General features: G+C 37.3%; 2 protein-coding genes across 3 annotated transcripts in view; one reads left to right on the top strand and one right to left on the bottom strand.

The window, feature by feature from the left end:
- B3GAT2 (beta-1,3-glucuronyltransferase 2) overlaps positions 1 to 17,405 on the top strand; it is a 66,895-nt gene extending 49,490 nt beyond the window's left edge. The window contains exons 3-4 of the mRNA XM_072408501.1: positions 14,088 to 14,236; positions 15,197 to 17,405. Coding sequence (XP_072264602.1) covers positions 14,088 to 14,236; positions 15,197 to 15,283 — 236 coding nt within the window. The 3' untranslated portion in view covers positions 15,284 to 17,405. The remainder of the gene's footprint in view (positions 1 to 14,087; positions 14,237 to 15,196) is intronic.
- The window catches only part of SMAP1 (small ArfGAP 1), a 118,544-nt gene continuing 114,158 nt past the window's right edge, over positions 14,244 to 18,629 (bottom strand). For both annotated transcript variants that reach the window (XM_072408499.1, XM_072408500.1), the window contains one exon: positions 14,244 to 16,767. In XM_072408499.1, coding sequence (XP_072264600.1) covers positions 16,630 to 16,767 — 138 coding nt within the window. In that variant the 3' untranslated portion in view covers positions 14,244 to 16,629. The remainder of the gene's footprint in view (positions 16,768 to 18,629) is intronic.

Below are 18,629 nucleotides of genomic sequence, written 5' to 3'. Positions count from 1 at the left end.
ACCTCTGGCCGGTGCATCCCCAAGCAGGGCCAGGAGAGGGACCCCGCTGCCAGGACACATTGGGTAGAGCCGCGGACCACATCCCCCTACAAATCACAGGCTCAGGGAAGTGGGCAAGATGTGTCCAGAGACACAACCCACCCACTCTACCATCGCAGGCTCAAATCTGCATTAGGAAGTGGGCGAGGGTTATGTCATCATGATGTCACTATGGGGAAGGTCTCTCCGCCTTTGAACGACACCTGGCTTCCCGGGCATGCGCAGTCAGGAGGCGGTAATTTTAGTGGTCCGCTGGACCGAAAAAGGTTGGCGACCACTGCTATAGAGTGTCTCTTGAGTTACAACTCTGAATCTGGTGGGGATGCAAACATTGTATCCAACATGGCAACAGAAGTCTTTTGGAGTTTGAATGTATATAAAGGAGAGGCATTTACAAGTAAATGATATGCCTAAATATGTTAAGCTGACAACTATTCCTATGGTAAAATGGTTGTTGAAGTAACTAGCCTGGTGAGAAGGGCTCTTTATTATCAATTATTGAATTAAAATGGGTTCAAGTTGAACAGATGATTTGATAGTAGCTGGCTTTTAGGAGTTTACGCATGCCAAGCTAATACATTATGTATAGAATTGATGTGCATATCACAAAGATGATTTGACCTTCCCAAATGAATAGAAACACTCATAAAAAAACAGTTTTATACTTACCATTTGCACTGTAGATATTATAAAATATGCCCTAATACAGAGGTGAACTTTCAAGCTATTCAAACCCACACTGCTAACAAGAGACATTAAGGTCTCCAATATTCAATCCTATGATAGTGAGAATGTGCCAAATATATATTGTGCAATTTATTGTTGCACACAGAGTTAAAAACATAACAGTAATAAGTTTCCACTCAGCAACAGAAAAACAGAGCAGAACACAGAGGTCTAGAAATAAAGGATGACAATCCCTACTATATTTGGATATACACAGGTAATCCATATTGCATCATACAGTAAACCAACATATGTGCACAGGTTGCTAGTGGACTGGTAACTTGCTGCTTTCATCACAATTGAAATTGTGGAGAGTAGTAGCTATAATGACTGCAAAATCCTTTAGCAGGCAGTCCTTTGCTGGTGACCCTAAATAATATGCTGGTAAAGTTTACACATGAGGACAGACTGTGAAAACAATTGGTTTGTGCAAGAAACAATGCAGAGGTAATCTAAGTAGCACATAAAGTCAAGTGGAGAGATAAGTACATCCCATTTCATTGTTGACTTTTCTAATATATTTCAATGAGCAAACATTAGATCTAAATTATGTTTTTCAAACACTGCCTACAGAAAAAGTTGATAGATTTAAAGATGACGGGACTGGGAGGTGATATAAGCTACCATTTCTGAACTAATTGTAAAGAATGACAATCGCCTGGATGTAAGACTGACTAAAGTGACTAAAACTTTAGATTCAGAAGTAGTATTAAAGGCAGAGTATCAGAACACCGACTAAGCAAGTTAGTATTGTGGAAAAGAGTAAACCTTTGTCCTCAGAAACTGGTTTATCGCTCTATCCCTCCTTATGAGACAACTTGTTAAAGAATGTTTTCAATACCTGGTCAACAATCATCAACATCAACTTGGTAAAATTTTTGACTAACTCCTTCAATGCAAAATTTCTTTAGTATCAAGGGGGTTTTGTTGGTTTCCCTACATGAACTGCCCATTTCAAATGTCTCTACAATAATTCAAAGAGATTTAAACATGGGGTCTAGTCTATTTAATGCTCTAACTCCTAGTTTCTTTTTTTTTTCATTTTAAGTGATACCTTGGTGAATCTACTGGTATTCTTCAGCTCATCCCTTTGAATCCATTAATGGTTCAGGTTCAATATTCAGGCAGATGACCTCACACTATCATCAAGCACACCTTAGTACATTACAGAAAATATAGCTGATCCCATAACTGCATATTGTCCAGACCCTGTAGCAGGAAAGTAACCTCAAATCATAAAATTTCCATCACTTTGCTTCACAGTGGGTATGAGATTATCACAGTATAGTCTTGCTGAAATATTCACCTTAAACAACAAAAGCTTTTTCTTGGATCACTTAGTGTGTGGTTCATATTGGTATAATTTATTTATGATTGTAGATGCATGCACTTCAAAAACAACTGTTGCAAGAGATGCCAGAGGATCACACAGTGTAATTGATGGGGTTCTTCGAGACCTATTTTTAGCTTCAGCATAGCATTGTCAGCCATTTGACTGAAATTTCTGGGATAGACAGTCCTGGCAAATTAGAAGTTGTTGGAAATTAACATCATTTGTAGATTACTTTGGAGTGGAACTATTGATTTAAAATCATTTTAAACATTTTTTTTTTTCAAATCTTTATAGACATCCACAATCCCTTTTGTCTGTGGGCCTTTAGCATGTTTTTTATTGCCATGATAGTACAAAACTTAATAGCAAACTAAACACTAGACCCCACATATCTTTTTTAAATAAGGTTTAAATAAGACAGGTTTCACCTACAAACACTGTAAGAAGGTCCTAATTATTGGCTACCTACCTGAAGCACCGTATTCTAATTTCATAGCTTTGAAATGTTGGGATTTACTTCCATGTGACAAATCAGCATTTTCATTACAAGAATGAATATACAATGTCAGGTGTATTGTGCCCTATATTTTCAAGCATATCACCATTATCTGTAGGCACGGTTTGAATGAAGAGCTAATAGTTGCTTCTTCAAATATGCTTAAAATGTCAACAATTTTCATGGGGTGATCAAGATTTTCATATGATTTTAAATACCCACATCACTGCCATGCTGAATTTACATGGCATGCAGAATTATAATCATAAGCCTGCTTTTTTATATTAAAAACAGGCATAAGTCAGACCCTTTTACACAAAAGTATGGTAAAGATTATTTATTGGTCCTTTGCAGTTACAGTGTACACACTTTGCATTGTAAGCTTGTTCTAGGCGCATGGACTATGTCATAAAGGTAGGATAAGGATCACAAACCTAAAGATCTAGGGATTGTACCTCCAAAAAGAATTTAGCAATGGTCTGTCCTATAATTCCATTTTGTGTTGGTTTTAGAGCCCTTTCCATTGGACTATAGTGCACTCTGAATGCACCTGTCTAACATAAATGGGAACATCAGTTTCAGTAGCTAAATTTGTGTCTAAATCTGATGAAATGATACAGTGCTGCCAGCAACAAAACTGTGCTACACAGCTGACAGATACCTGCACGTTACTCAGTATAACACTTGTCAGCATTTGTCACTTTCTTCAATTAATTCTCAGCTTTCTATCACAAGACCACCACTGGCTGAATATTATTTGAGTGGTGGCTCATTACTGACAACAACTGTGTCACTGTCATGACACTTATACACTTATACCTCTAGAGAATTTGGAAGCACAGTATTCTTTTTTGTAAAGCACATAGTGTGCATCTGTGTGGAGAAAGCAGAACAAGTATCATAGCTGACGATAAGCTTTTGATCACCTATAAGCCAACAATTTAAAAATGCAGGGAGACTGATTTACTAAAGGAGTTTAGGCTGTTCCCTTACTGGAACAAATGATCATTCATCAAGAAACCTTTTACTTAGCTTAGTACAAAGATTTTTTTTTTTCTTACTCTTGGCTAACAGAAGTAAAATGACTGCTCCAGTGGAGCCCAGGCCACAGTGTAAACCAGACTTATTGTTTGTTCTCTTCTCTGCCTAAATTTTTGTGTGGTCAGTGATACAACATGCCAAGAGATTTCCACAGTAGATAATAGGTGAGCTTGGAAATCGTTTTGGTAGGATAAATACAAACAGAAATGTAATATTGTAAAGGGTTACAGTGCTGTTTCAACGAGTTATATGACGATAAACTATTGCTTAATCTTTTGTGAGACTGGATTGAAGATGTGAGGAATGCAAATGCATACAGGAATAGCCTAAAAAGGATCTTAAACATTTCAAACATAAATATACCTTTATGAGCACCTAATGGCATTTTCTATTTGTGTTATCATATTCACACCCTCTACAATTCACACTGAACTTTTAAGAGCAAGAAAAAGCTTTTCACAGCTGCCTGGTCAACAGATATTTGTACTAGACTTGTTCATTTCTGTTACCCTCTTTGGAAGAGTCCTTGCTTGATACATTCAATATAGATTTTTTCTTTTCTTACTTGGATGACCAATGGACCTTGAAATTGAAGTTCAAGCATCTTATTGGGTCATTAATCAATCAGGCTTATGTAAACTATAACAGATCCTTGGATGGGTATCATTTTACCCAGATACATTGAAGAATCTTCTAGGGATTGGGATAGCAAGAATTCAAAAATTCAAAGAGATATCATTCAGTTTTCATTTTTACAGTTTTTTTTTTTTGTTAGTGGTGAAAAAAAACCAAAAAAACAACATGCATAATCTCTGTGCTATATATATTTATAACGAATGAGCAGGTATATATTTTATAATGAATGCAAAACAGTACTAGAAGGCAGCTCTTTAGTGTAAAATGGACATGCTATACAATAAAATAATGTTACCCACCTGTTCACAATCCTCTACTGAATGAACTATATATATATATATATATATATATATATATATAAATATATATACACCGTATACACATACATACATACACACGTATATACTTGAGACCCAATTACTTATAAGTGGCATTTTAATCAGGGCTCATTGAAATGAACAATAACTGTACAAACACTTATAATCAATTATAATCAACATGTGTAAAATGCATTTGTGAATGTACATAGTAGTGCATTACTGTGTTCGCATGGATGTAAAAGTAGTATTAACTCCACATACATACCAGGCAATCCTGTCACACACACACACAAAAAAAAGAAAACCAAAAAGTAATTATATTACTTACCTTTGCAGCTGGAGTTAAAATTTCACTCTCAATAGAATGTAACACTTATGGGTGTGTATAATATTTGGTCGCCCACAGGGCACCATGGTTCTTTCTGCCAGCTACAACCTTACTGCAGCAGTGAAGCAGGAAAAAAAATGGAGAAGATTTGAGGCACTGCCAGCCAAAAGGGCATTAAAGTGCACCTGTGCCTAGACTATAATCATTAAACCAAAAGTTCTTAACAAGTAAAAATAGTTTAAAACAAGCCATCACTGACCTTTTTAGCTGCTTTTAATGTGAGGTTATTCCTGCTCAAACAATCTGGAGTCAGGTTTAAGTCAGTTTGTATCAGCTAAGAAACACCAGCTAGTTTTAAAAAAATCGGACTTCTCCCCAGTGCTATGGATACAGCAGTGAATGATGGCTTGTTTTAAAGCGACTTTACAGTTAGTTAGTAATACATAAATTTGTTTGAGTGCATTGTTTGGGTACAGGCTCACTTTCTGCATCATCTTACAGTGGGAATATATTGTTAGTGTGGGGACTTTTTTTTAGCAAATCTACATATGGAAAACGTCTGTAATGCAGTTTTAGGTTTGCATTTTCAGTCCTAAATCATTCTTCCATGTCTGTTTGCTAAAAGAAATCTTGTTAAAAGAAAACGTGTCTGACCTTCTGGTTTCAGTACTCACTGACTTGGGAGATTAGATAGGACATCCTTCTACACATACATTGTTGTTCAGGCTCAATGGGTGAAAGTATTGAAGCTAGAGGATCATAAAAACCAGGAATCTCACCAACCAAGAGATGCTCTGATGAAGAAGGGACGCCATATATCATAATTGTTCTCCAGCCAGCTTAGGTTTCAAAACTTTCTGTTCAAACACTACACTCCTCATCAGTCTCCAAATGACTCCACACGTTGAGCACTACAGACCTACTCATTGCTAAAAAGGCCTTCAACTACTTGCCACTTACATTAAAAAGCATATTTTTTTCTTATGGCAGGTTTCCATTAAGATACACTAAAAGACAATGAAACATGGGTTTAACATTTTTTGCTCTTACTACATTTTCTACTGCTTTCCCTGTTTTTTTTTTTTTCTTTTGTTCACCGGCTTTGATGTTGTTGGAATCACCTAATCATCTTATGTGATATATTTGTGTACAGAGAAAAATAGAAATTTTGGTGTGGTGTAAGTCTAAGATCATCAATTCATTTGTCACGTCTGACAGATTTCTTAAACTCAACCTGGATAAAACCAAACTCATCAACCCCCCCCCCCCTCAAATTCCAAATCTCCCCCTGACAGTCAACAACAGATTCATTGGTTCCTCCCCTCAGGCACATTGTCTTGGCATCACCTTCAATACTGCCCTCCCCATATTCAGAACATTTCCAGGTCCTGTCACTTTCACCTACACAACATCACCAAAATCCACCCCCACCTGTCCCCAGAGACCACCAAACTCCTTGTACACGCTCTTAACATCTCTTGTCTGGACTACTGCAACATCCTCCTCTCTGGTATTCCACTAACCCGGTTCTCTCCTCTACAATCTATTATGAATGCTGCAGCCAGACTCATCCATCCTTCCCACCGCTCGCTCTTCTTTTGCTGCCTCTTTGTAGTTCTCTTCACTGGCTTCCATTTCGTCTGAGAATCAAATTCAAGCTCCTGTGCTTTGGCCTTCAAATCCTTCCACAGTTCTTGTCCTACTTACCTTTCTGACCTGGTAGAAAAATACTCCCCTAGCCACTCTCTCCGCTACTCCAATGACCTAGTAATGACTTCCTCACTCATAACCTCATCACACGCATGGCTCCAAGACTTTTCTGGAGCTGCCCTGACTCTCTGGAATGGTTTTCCTCGTCCTTTTCAGCTTGCTCCTACCGTCTGTTATTTTTAAAAAAAAGCACTCAAAACATACTTTTTCAGACTTGCCTACCCATCTTCTTCTGTTTCCTAAAACCCTCACTACTTCCCATCACTCCATATCTCCCCTCCTATTATGTGAGACTTCCCCCCACCTCAGATTGAAAGCTCCTCGGGGCAGGGTCCTCTTCTCCTTGCTACCCGTTTAATGTACAGAGCTGCCTAATATGTTGGCGCTAAATAAATCCTGTTTAATGATGATGATAATATTCAGTTGTTAGACACTGGGGTAAACAAGGATCTTGTGTTCATTTAGTTGTTGCTCGACCAATGTTTTACTAGTGTCCCTCAACATGGGTGTGGGGGATATCGAAATACAGTGGGCTGTTGTAACCTTTCCCGGGTAAACCCGCTGGGGTAACATTTCATGGTACCAACATCAAAGCAAATGTTTGGAGGTTTACGACACACACCTTTGCTAAGCCTTATGGCGTTGTATATCTTGCAGACCCAATGTTGGCATCAGATATGTTTAGCAAGTCAAAAACATAGCCCGAGGCTCCCTTTCTAATGATTGTGTGAACACATCTATACTATGGTAAATAGGTTTATAATATACTTAGTTCAAATAAGCCATATTCTGTTTGCATGTGTATTGTACTTTGTAATAAGTTACTTTTGCCTTAAAGTTCTTCACAATATATTGATACAAAAATGTCAGTGGGGCACACAACGTTTATTCTGTGGAGACATCATCCTTTGTCATGGGTCCTGATACATGTCACTTCAGACCGTTGTAATCTGTTAGCTGCTAATGCTCAGATAAAAAAAAAAATATCCAAACCCTCAGATTTTTCTTTTATTCAGCACAGTTAATAACTTTATGCTATACCTATTCTCTCACAAACTAGGCAAATGCGCTCCATAATCATCATCATAATTTATCACATCATCTATATAATGATGATGTGAACTCCAATACCATTGGTTAGAATTTTCCCCCAAATCACATTTTTTTTTTTTATTATTAATAATAAACAGGATTTATATAGCGCCAACATATTACTCAGTGATGTACACATTAAACATAAAACTGACAACTGCGTTTAGCTGCCTTAGCTTAACGAATCTGACAAGAGCCTTACTTTTCACTGAGGTAGAAGAGCAGTTAAAGAAATAGAGTGGCTCCTTTAGGGTCATAAAGCACCAACCGATGGAATTGGGATACTGATAGCTGATGGGACAGTTTATACATTGCTGGATCTTGCAAAGGTTAGGAATTGTAAAACCAAAAACAATAAACAGATTTTTTGAAAACCTGTGTGGTATGTATTTCTGAGGATTTTTTTTGTACCCTTTAAGATAATGGTTTAAGGTAAGTAGCACCCTTGTACACATTGCAGATATCTGGGGGCGTTACCCCTTGATTGCTACACAAACCTTTTTTGTTCCCTATATCTAAAAAAGTTTATTTCATTTCCGAAATAGTCCTATAGGTCTCCCTGACCCCCACCCCCATCAATTCTGGCAACATAACTTTGAATAAAATTATTATAATTGAATTAATATAAAAATATGGCGACCAGTAAAAGCCTACAGGTAAAAATTGTCAAGTATCCCCCAATTTTTTAACAATTAGTATGTGTTTTTGTTTACAGGACAGTTTTTGTGCTTTTGTTTATATTGAAATCATCGTAGGAATGGGTAAGGGGTACTAATGAACAACAGCAGTAATTCCCCAGGGATTCCAGCATAAGCTTCCCGCCAACAAACTCCCACAGTCATTTTGGGAGAGCAGCCGTGGGAAAGACACTCTGTCCTTTAACATTGGGACCCCTTAGGTCATGGCACCTAAAGGGTCAAGCAATGTTGCCTAGAAATGCTTGTTACGTCCACATTGATTTCAATGGAAATGTTTATAACATTCATAGGGAGTTATAGAATTTTTTATGCACATACAAGGGGTTGAAACTTTGAAAACACAGCAAGGAGCATTTTCTATAATTATCAAAATTGTATTCCACACAAGATGAACTGGTTTATTGGAATGAATGGGAATTTTAAACCGTGCTCCCAGGATTCAAACACAGGATTTAGAGACATTAAACATGGTAAATGATGCCAAGGTGTCACTGACAATATAAATGTAATGAATCATGGACTGTGAGACATCTAACATTGAACACCTAAAACACCACCGAGTGCTATATTGAGTGCAAGTATAATTACATTTAAAATTTTCCCCATTTATCAAATAAAGACAGGTCTGACAACAAATATTGGGAGTGACTCATTTTGAAAAGCTTAAAAATCAATGTTGGTATTGCCTGTAAAACTTAAAATGATAATATTACATGCTAGGTTAGTACTATATCTAGTTACAAATTACAAATTTATTCTGAAAAAACAAAAAACAAAACACTATTTGTTGCAAAATGAAAGTGTTTGATGAATAGTGATTTTGAAAATGGATAGTCTATCAAGCATTTAATCAGGATTACTTTTTTCAATAATTTAAAAGGCTTGTAATCGTTGCAGCGGTTGTCTTTTTTAAGTACAGTACTGGTCAGCTAGAGGGTCATAATTCACTCTGGTTTACAGTATTTTTTCTAAAGCCACCTAAAGACAGTCCCCCTTACCTACTTTCCATCAGCCATTTCAATGCACTTCTCTCGAACCTTTGGGAATACATGCTAATAGTGTACTACAAGCACAAGGTTGGCATTTATGTTGTATTAACACTCCACCCTCTTATTTACATTAGGGCAAGCAATGCTTCATCTTGAGAATAAACACCCAGTGCAGTAAATGTAGGACATTGCCAAAAATACCATATTACTTACAGCAAGTTACACAAGATTGAGATATTAAACCAAAATTACATAAGAAGAGGAATGACAAGAACTAAAAGTAGAAATCCACATTTAGATGCACATTTTATCATATTAGAATTCATTTGTTAAAAATGTTATCTTCTCTTTAAATCCTTATTTGTAAATGGTTCCAATTAATACATGCCTTCCCACAAAGGGTCACAGTAGTGTTGTCAGCCGTGGATGCTAGTTCCAGCTGTAACACCACATTGGCATCATTAGCCTGCACACACAGTCCCTGAGCATTGCTGGTCAGGCAGAGTTACCATGTATTGCTTCATCTCTTCATAAGATTATATACAGTGGTGACAATTTCTTTCCAACCAATCAAGAGAACCCATTTTTTTTAGAAATGTATTAGGCAAAATAGTAGGCACATCATAATGTCTTTTTTACACAGAAAACACTCTATAGGCCTTCAGATATAGAGTAAAAAATATTGAACATAGCCAATTTTACTTTTTGAGGGCATAAACAAGACTGATGATGTTTAGGTGTCAGTGACAATATAAATATAATAAATGATGAACTGTGGGGCGTTTGGCAGTGAGCATCTAAATGGCCGATCATTGAGGGTTATATTGAATGCTGGTGGGAATAAATCCGGAAGTTTACCAGTAACCTATTCATTAGGTAAAAACAAAACTATGACTCAGTTTTGTGATTCATTCTGAAGGGTGTCAGAATCAGATGTTGGCAAAAAAACTTGTTTGACACTGTGACAAAGTGTTGACTGCTATGCTGGTATCTAGTTCCTCTTTTCAAATCTGTTCAGAAAATTTACTCATTTTACTACTGATCCAAACACCAATGGAACTATATAAAAATAATTGGTACTATAATAAAAAGCTATCAATAAAATATTTCGAACAGTGTAAATATTTGTGTAATTATTTACTCCAACCTCAGATAGAAAACCCTTGAGCTAGTCTGCTCCTGATGACTGGTTCTTGAATCCCAGGAACAGACACACCATTAGAAAAGTGTGTGTGTGTACTTTATGTAAAGTATGAAAAGTAAATCAACTTAGTTTTAAAAACTCCTTACCTGATGGAGTTGGGCATCTTTGGTATAGGCCAGGGGTCGGCAAACTCTGGCCTTTAGGCCAGATATGGCCTAGCTGGTAGTTTGTTCTGGCCTAACGCCCCCTGGCCGATCCGGCCTAATACGGGCCAGCCACCTGCGGCTCAGGAGATCGGCTAGGGGGTGTTAGGTCGGAACAACCTAGCAGAGCCACCGGAGCTCTTGAGCCTCATGCGGCTCTTGAGCCTCCTCTTGCTGTGGCTGTCCTGTTTACCGTGGCTGGCGTTAACACTTCCACCGCCGGGGTTATTAAGGAAGGCCCCTGAAGGGAAATCCCTCTCCTCTGGAGGAGAGGGATTTCCCTTCAGGGGGCAGTCCTGGTGGGGGACGAAGCGATTAGGGCAGGACTCGAGAGAGAGTCCGGCCTAGTGTGCTCCTGCCCACCCCTGAAATGGCCTAGTGGCCACTAAAGTTTGCTGACCTCTGGTCTAGGCAATCAAAGCTAGTATTTCAAACAATGCAGCTCTTTACAAAGAGTACAAAAGCACAAATACCTTATTGCTATTAACAAGTCCATCAGGTTAAGAAAAACTGACAAATAAATCTGACTGCTGGGTTTATTGCGCCCTTCATGATCTGCTGTTGGAGACATTCATTACATACATAATGTATTATGCAAATAATACTATTATTTATTACTATACTATGTTCTTCTTCAAATTGGGGGTAACACAAACACCCTGACGGTATCCTTCTGTAGGAGCATTGTCATCCATGCTAAAACTTTGTTCTTTAGCAGATGATATTACAGACCTTAAACTGTTTTCCTAACTGAACTCATGAGACAAGCACATTTTACCTAGATGCTGTGATCAAAACCCTGGCAGAATTTCAGTATAATGTCAAAATTTTTATGGATTTGGATGGCCTTTATTAGCTTGAGAAAGTGGACGTTTTCTGGAAAATGTAGGACCCAACAAAGTCAAACAATAAAAAGCTTTAAAATATAAAAATATGTTCATTTCTATTGACAGGCACACAGCTTAATTTATTGTATAGCACTAAGGCTATTGAATATTATAAACAATGCAGAATTGAGAAAGAGAAGGGTCACCACACATGAAAACATCCAACATGCAGAATAGGAAAAATGACAGGAGCAAGATCAAGGCTATTCCGTATAAGCATTGTATACACAGTATATACAAAAGTGTTCATATAGTCAAAGCTCTCATTATATGAAATGTCAAGGTTTCTGAATCATGTACCTAAATTTTTGCATCCCCTCTCCTCATAGTAAATGGTAGGTCTTCACCAGAGTGAATTATGATGATAAGGCCTGGTTTAATCTGTAAATATAGGAGCCAAAAGAAGAAGAAAAAAAAACAGTAAAGCTGTATGAAGCAGGAATAAAAACCATTTCCTGTGCTCACATTTACTTTTGTTACACCCTTAATGTGGACCTGAACTCAAAACTGAAGATCTGCTGTCATAGGGAACATTTAGAAATTGTGTTAAAAAGTAGTACAATTAAAGTGTTCTACCTTTTGTCTTGAAATCTTGCTTGCTTTTTCTTTTGCTTTGAGCCTCACAGCCGTAAATGTGCAGTGATAGGTCCCAGTGATAGGTGCACAGCTGCCTTGGACCTATGACATTTTCTGATGTCACCACTGTACGGCTGTACAGTACCGTAGTACTGTACGGTACGATTCTTAAATATTAAAATGTAAGTCTTTGGGTCAAATGTTGTTTGGGTCTAATGTTTGGGTCTAAGGAAGCAAAGATGTGCTACTTTACACCAAGCTGGCTGGCTACTTTACACCAAGCTGGGGGGGGGGGGGGGGGATCAGCTGCAGGCAGACAACAGGAAATACTGGTCTTTTGCCATCTGCTTTCTTTTTTTGGGGGGCACAGCTTGCAGTTGAAGTCTTTCTAAAGATAGCGACATATAAAAAAGGATTCTACAGTATTTTCAGCATTAATATATTAGAGGTTCATATTTTACATCCTTTGTGCCTGCAATGCATTTTACACAAAGTTCTGTAGGTTTCATACTGGAGTCGTTCAAAGAAAGTTATTCTTGCAGAACTAGAAAAATAAAATCAATTGGATACACCACAAAAAGAATAAAGTAGTAAGTAGGAATAAGATAGTAAATGTAAGGTTTTCAATGAGCCAAAGTTTACCCATATACCCAATAAAAATGATGCATGCTATATAAAATTGACATTAAAAACAACAATTTGTCTCAAAATAAAATTCCAGAATGGTTTGATCTGATGTTGATAATGACTTTATAATCACTTACCTGCATTGCACCATATTACTTTGGTGTCCTAATTTAGCAGCTTTGCCTTTGGGCACCTCCGAGTTTTTCAGGACATGTCTCCAACGGGGAATATAATACTCAAAAGTATGTTTGCATAGTCCCACTGATGATGTTGTAACAACGCTTACATTATTTCAGTGCACTCTTGGTGACTGATAGCCTGCCACCACCCTTTCTTGAGTCCATGATAAGCAGTTGGCAGGAGTTTAGATTCTGTGGCCACGGCTGAGAAACAATAATTGCACCGCTTCACAGCCGCCACTGCAGAAAAAGCCATAAAGTTTACCAAGTTCCTAATGGGCTGTTAGCATTCCTTAGAAGTTGCAACAAAAAGCACATTATCGTACATATTGTTTTGTCTATGCAGAGATTGATATATATCCCAGGATCATGTAATTGGGAAACAGCTGCTATTTAAAGTTGCTAAATATTTCTCATGAAAAATTACCCTCCTAAAAGTTAAAATTGTATGTATAGCAGAATTTTTTGGGATAAAGTGAGGATGGTTTATTACCAGCCAAAGTTTTTGTCCTGATTACGTTTTTCCTTGTTAGAGAAAGTAATAAAAAAGTCCAAAATTTTACAGCAGTCACCAGAGCAGGAGCTGAAACTAAACCTTCAAATGAAATACAAGCTTATATGACAACCAAGAGTAAAGGTCCCCTCACTTACTGGACATTTCTGTCTAGACATTTCAATACTTCCTGTTACACCCTGGAAATAAAGGAAAACCTCTCTAATGGCATGGGAAAAAACGAGCGTTATACTTCCAGTTCAAATGCATTGCTGTTTGCTTTGCAATGCACTACATTTTGGAAGCCCATTCATTTGAATGCCAAATGTACTTCTCTGAATATTCATTGAGATATGGCCAATACTGCTCCTGTTAGTATAGGAATATAAATTTTCACAGCCTATATTTCTTTATGCTTATCCTGCTGCCAAAAAATAAGCCAGAAATTCCATGTCCTTTGGTGACATTAAATGACAGATTTTCACACTTTTCTTTCTCTAGGTGAAAACACATTTTTCTTTTTAACAAACCATATAATGTGATCTTATCCTTACTTTTGTTCTGTTTCAGGATTTGCCGTTAGCCTTCAAGTAATTCTTTCAAGCCCAAAAGCAGTATTTAAGCGACGAGGTTCTCAGCCAGGAATGCAGGAATCCGATTTTTTAAAGCAGATTACTAAGGTGGAAGAACTTGAACCAAAAGCAGACAACTGCACAAAGGTAAAACTTCCAATACAACATCAGAATTTTTATTTCCATAGATACCTTGTTCATCAAAGTTATGCAATACTACATTCAGTCTGTATCTCTAAAGTTGACATTGGGACAATACAAAAGTTCAGAGTTAAATCAAGTTTTTTCTCTTAGATTGTTTTTATTAATTCATGGCTCTGTAAAGACACAGGTTACAACCTCACAAGCTTCGAGAGAAGCATCAGTTATAACAATGCATCTGAACTGCAGGTTAGTTAAAAGAACACAAAAATGCTATTAAATAAAAATAAAACCCAATGTTTTCTAACGTGCCAGTAATCTGAATAGCAAATCCGCAGAACACTAATAAAAGCAGGGGGGGAAAAAAAAAAAAAAAAAAAAAAAAAAAAAAAACAGGCAAACAATATAAAAAGAAAAGGTAAATAAAAGTAATAATTCTAATGACCAACTAAAACCAAAACAAAAACTTTTATTTGATCTAAACCATGTAAAACTACTTAGGGAATTCTGTAATCACTAAGCAATTTGACTTCTTGCCATCGCCATATTTGCAAAAATTATAATCTACGTGCTGCAGATTAGGCGACAACCAGTAAAGTAATAGATGGCTCTATGTCATAACTAAAATCTGCTATGTAATTAGAATGTGAGCAGTGTGTGTGAATTAAAAGGGAAAAAACAATTACTTTTGCATTATAATTTAAACTTTCCAAATTCAAACACTGAACTTATGGACAGGATAAATAATATGCTTGTCAGAGATAAAATACACCCTCACAAACTCCACTTGTGATCGATATGATTCTTTACCTTTCCCCTTTTACAGAACATATTACATATCACTTTTAAAGATGTAGCCAAACAGATTGGGCCACACACACTGAGGATCAGTTTTATGTTGATTTTTTGTTTGCAAAAGCAGCATGTTACAAAAATAGTAACTGGTTTGTGCAACATTTCTTTCAGGTTCTAGTGTGGCATACACGAACAGAAAAAGTAAATCTAGCTAATGAGTCCAAACATCCTCAGGATACAATTAAAATTGAGGTATGATAGTCAAATGTCATCACATGGAATCCTGAAAGTGGACACCATATGGATCCTTAGATGTGGACCTCAAATTATTAAGGAGCCGCCATTCCTTTATCTATATTGATCATGTGTTGGCCTTCAGCCAAAGCTTCAAGTTACTGGAATTCAGAGAACCACAGACACTGCAATTTTAACCAGAAAAGCTACTGGGCCCCAGACTCTTGGTACTGGGAGTGTACACTTCTACTTCAGGACTATGGAGAACATATGAGTGGCACCATGGCTTCAAGGCATAACTGGACATATACTTTCTTGCCACTCAATTATATCTGAAGCCAACAAATATGCTCCCACCTGTGTTGTGTTTGATATTTTATAGTTTGTCATTTTTTTTTTTTGTATGTCAACTGCATGTGCCATCCAATCAAACGATGCTATTAGACAAACCAGGAGCAGGATAGTTTGGAAGTGTGTTGATTTGGCCCTACACGATGAAAGTAAAAGGTTACCTATTATATAGAACATTCCACTTACAAAAGTACAGCACACAGATTAACCATTTGCCTTGTCAGTACTAAGTAATAAACTATAAAGCCTGAGGGGCTGCATTAAATACAAACAATCCATAGGTTCATAGAATAATACATGGGAGAAAACATCTCATTAATACTAGGCACCTTAAAATGTAAACACGATCACTGGCATAAATCTGGATGTACCTTATGGGGAAAGCTGTGTATACTTCACAGTACAGTGAAAGAAGTTTGATATAAGTAAAGCCTGTATACGGCATTAAATTATTCTTTAGTTATGATGGAAATGCACCTTTGCCAGTTCGATTATCTGAACCTAAATTACTACAAAGGACATCATCCAGACTTATGCTGCTTTCATGTATTGTGGTACTTGTTCAGCACACCTTAAGTAAAACACAGCTATGATAAATGAACATCCAAAAAGATACACAAGTAGAGGTGTCTGGTGATACATTTACAATCAAAAAAAAATCATACTTCAGTATGACTAAATTTTAGTAACCAAAGGGTAGTTGAGGTTTGGGTGCTAGGTATTCTATTGAAAAATTGGAAACACCAATTATATCCAGTCCCTTTATACCATAGCACAATATAACCACATGTCAAATACATAGGTTTATAAACATTATTAAAAATCATGGAACATTGTTGATATGTAAATGTACCTTTTCCACTACTATCAGACCTGACAAGGTAACTGGACAAGCCTTTTTATCAACATCTGGAAGAGAGAGCTTAATATATATATACATATTTAAAACAATGGGTATCGTGTGCATTAAAGCAAGGAATGTCAAATGGATCCTCTTGATTAATTTTCACAGGCAGTCCTTATTTCCACAGTTGTGTACTTAGAGTCTGACCAGAAGCGTTCCCTGACCATCCTGCTCCAACAGTGTTTGCTGGCTGACCAAATCCCATCATATTGCTTGCTCCATTCAGATTCATTGCACTCATCTGCTGATTCATCTGTAAAGCACAAGAATAGAATATTGCAGTCAAACACAAGCACAACCAGCAACTATGAAGATTTCTAGTGAATGGCTGCTGTTATGCCGTGACACTTAAAAGATGTTTATTTAAGGCAGCCTTGTATCTACAGACCTCTGTAGTATCCACAATCCTCGCACTAAAGAAATCTTCAAAAGCTCAGTACAAGTGCATAATACATGGGACCCATTACCAGCACAAAGTATTAGGAACAATTAAGGTTACACCAATATTAAACTTACTTTAGTTGTCTATATGTAACCTTTGTGATTGTGGACACCTTTACTATTAAACTTTAAAAGCCCACTCACTCCTTTTGTCCTTTCAGATGCCATCACAGGTTAACATGCCACAAATTCCTTTGTTTCCTTCCTAATAACTATTGTTGGTATCTGTGTAATTTATTACTTACACATTAGTTTGGCTAAAATAAGTCATAAAAAGATTACATATAATTTAACAAAAACTAGATGATCATCTCATTGATCTGCCATGTTCTTTTAATAGAAGTCTGTAAAGAAAAAAATATTGATATGTTTTTTCATATAGTGCCTACTAGGTCTTGCCTATTATTGTCTCATTTGCAGAAATAAATTATCATAAGCACAAGCTTGTTACTTTCTGTTTACAACTGAAATTTTATCTTCTCTGCACTTTAACACTCTGAGTGTCTGTACAGGTGGTGGCTCTAAGATCTCTACAAAGCTCTGTGTTAGAGCAGTGTTCTCCCCAGCCCCTTTTAGCTGGGTGCACCACCCGGCACTTTTTAGTAACCACCCGGCTGTTTTTATGTGGCTACTGAAGAGTTGGGTCACAATAGAGGGGATGCCAACCGCCTACAATTTCTTCCCACCCGGCTCAAAAAAATTCCTGGGTTGAGCACTGTAGAGATTATACAAGCTTATTGGCCCACTTCCCTTCCTCACAAATGCTAAATAGTTGCTGACCTAAGAGAATGATTTTCTAGGAGAAAGGGGTCAGTGCAGTGGGGGAATATGGCTAATGGTTTCTGTGGTGGTTGAGCATTTAGGAGATCCTGTCACTTTGCCCTGAATGGGGAAGGGGAACTCGATCTAATCATTAACCTATACATAATTTTATTACACCAGAACTGTACTCATATATTTAAGGTATGCGCCATGTAAAGGGTAAAATATATGTCAGAGCAAATAGTTAGAAATGTGAATGCCAAACTAAAAATGACTTACAGGTAAACTTTGCAGGCATAATGTAAGTGCATACTAATACACATACTATATTTTGGAATATGTATTACTACTTCTCAAAAATATTATATGCTCTAACACAAGAGTGCTCATCCAGCCCTTGGGCCATAGGTTGGGCAGTCAAATCTGGCCCTCTACTCATTCCCTCTCTGCTGGTTGTCTTGCAGGGAATGGGGCGCTCACATCTCATGTTTCCCTATGAGATCGAACTACCAGGAGTGGAAGAGAGTGGGCGTGTTCCATAGACCTGGCAATCAGCTGTGTGCTAACCTCCCACCTTGTACAGTGGGATAATCCCAGTAGCATAAGAGCTGTGGTCTGTGAGCTACTGTCATTATCCTCATAAACAAACCTTTATATCTCCTACGCTGATTATCATAGAAATGTGATATTTTCAGTGTACACAGACCTGCTACTAAACCAAATTTCAGCCCCCTAAACCAGTGTTTTTCAACCGCTGTTCTGCGGCACACTAGTGTGCCTTGAGAGATCTTCGGGTGTACCGTGGGAAATTATCCAATTTCAGTTAATTGGTCCCAAAATGAGTTATTTACTGCAAAAAATTTGTCTTCATTTGTCTATACCAGCGATGTATAGTGATAGGCAGAACCAAAA

Source organism: Pyxicephalus adspersus, chromosome 4 (genome assembly GCF_032062135.1).
Source record: "Pyxicephalus adspersus chromosome 4, UCB_Pads_2.0, whole genome shotgun sequence".
Taxonomy (NCBI): Eukaryota; Metazoa; Chordata; class Amphibia; order Anura; family Pyxicephalidae; genus Pyxicephalus; species Pyxicephalus adspersus.
This window is presented reverse-complemented; position numbering and strand designations above follow the sequence as displayed.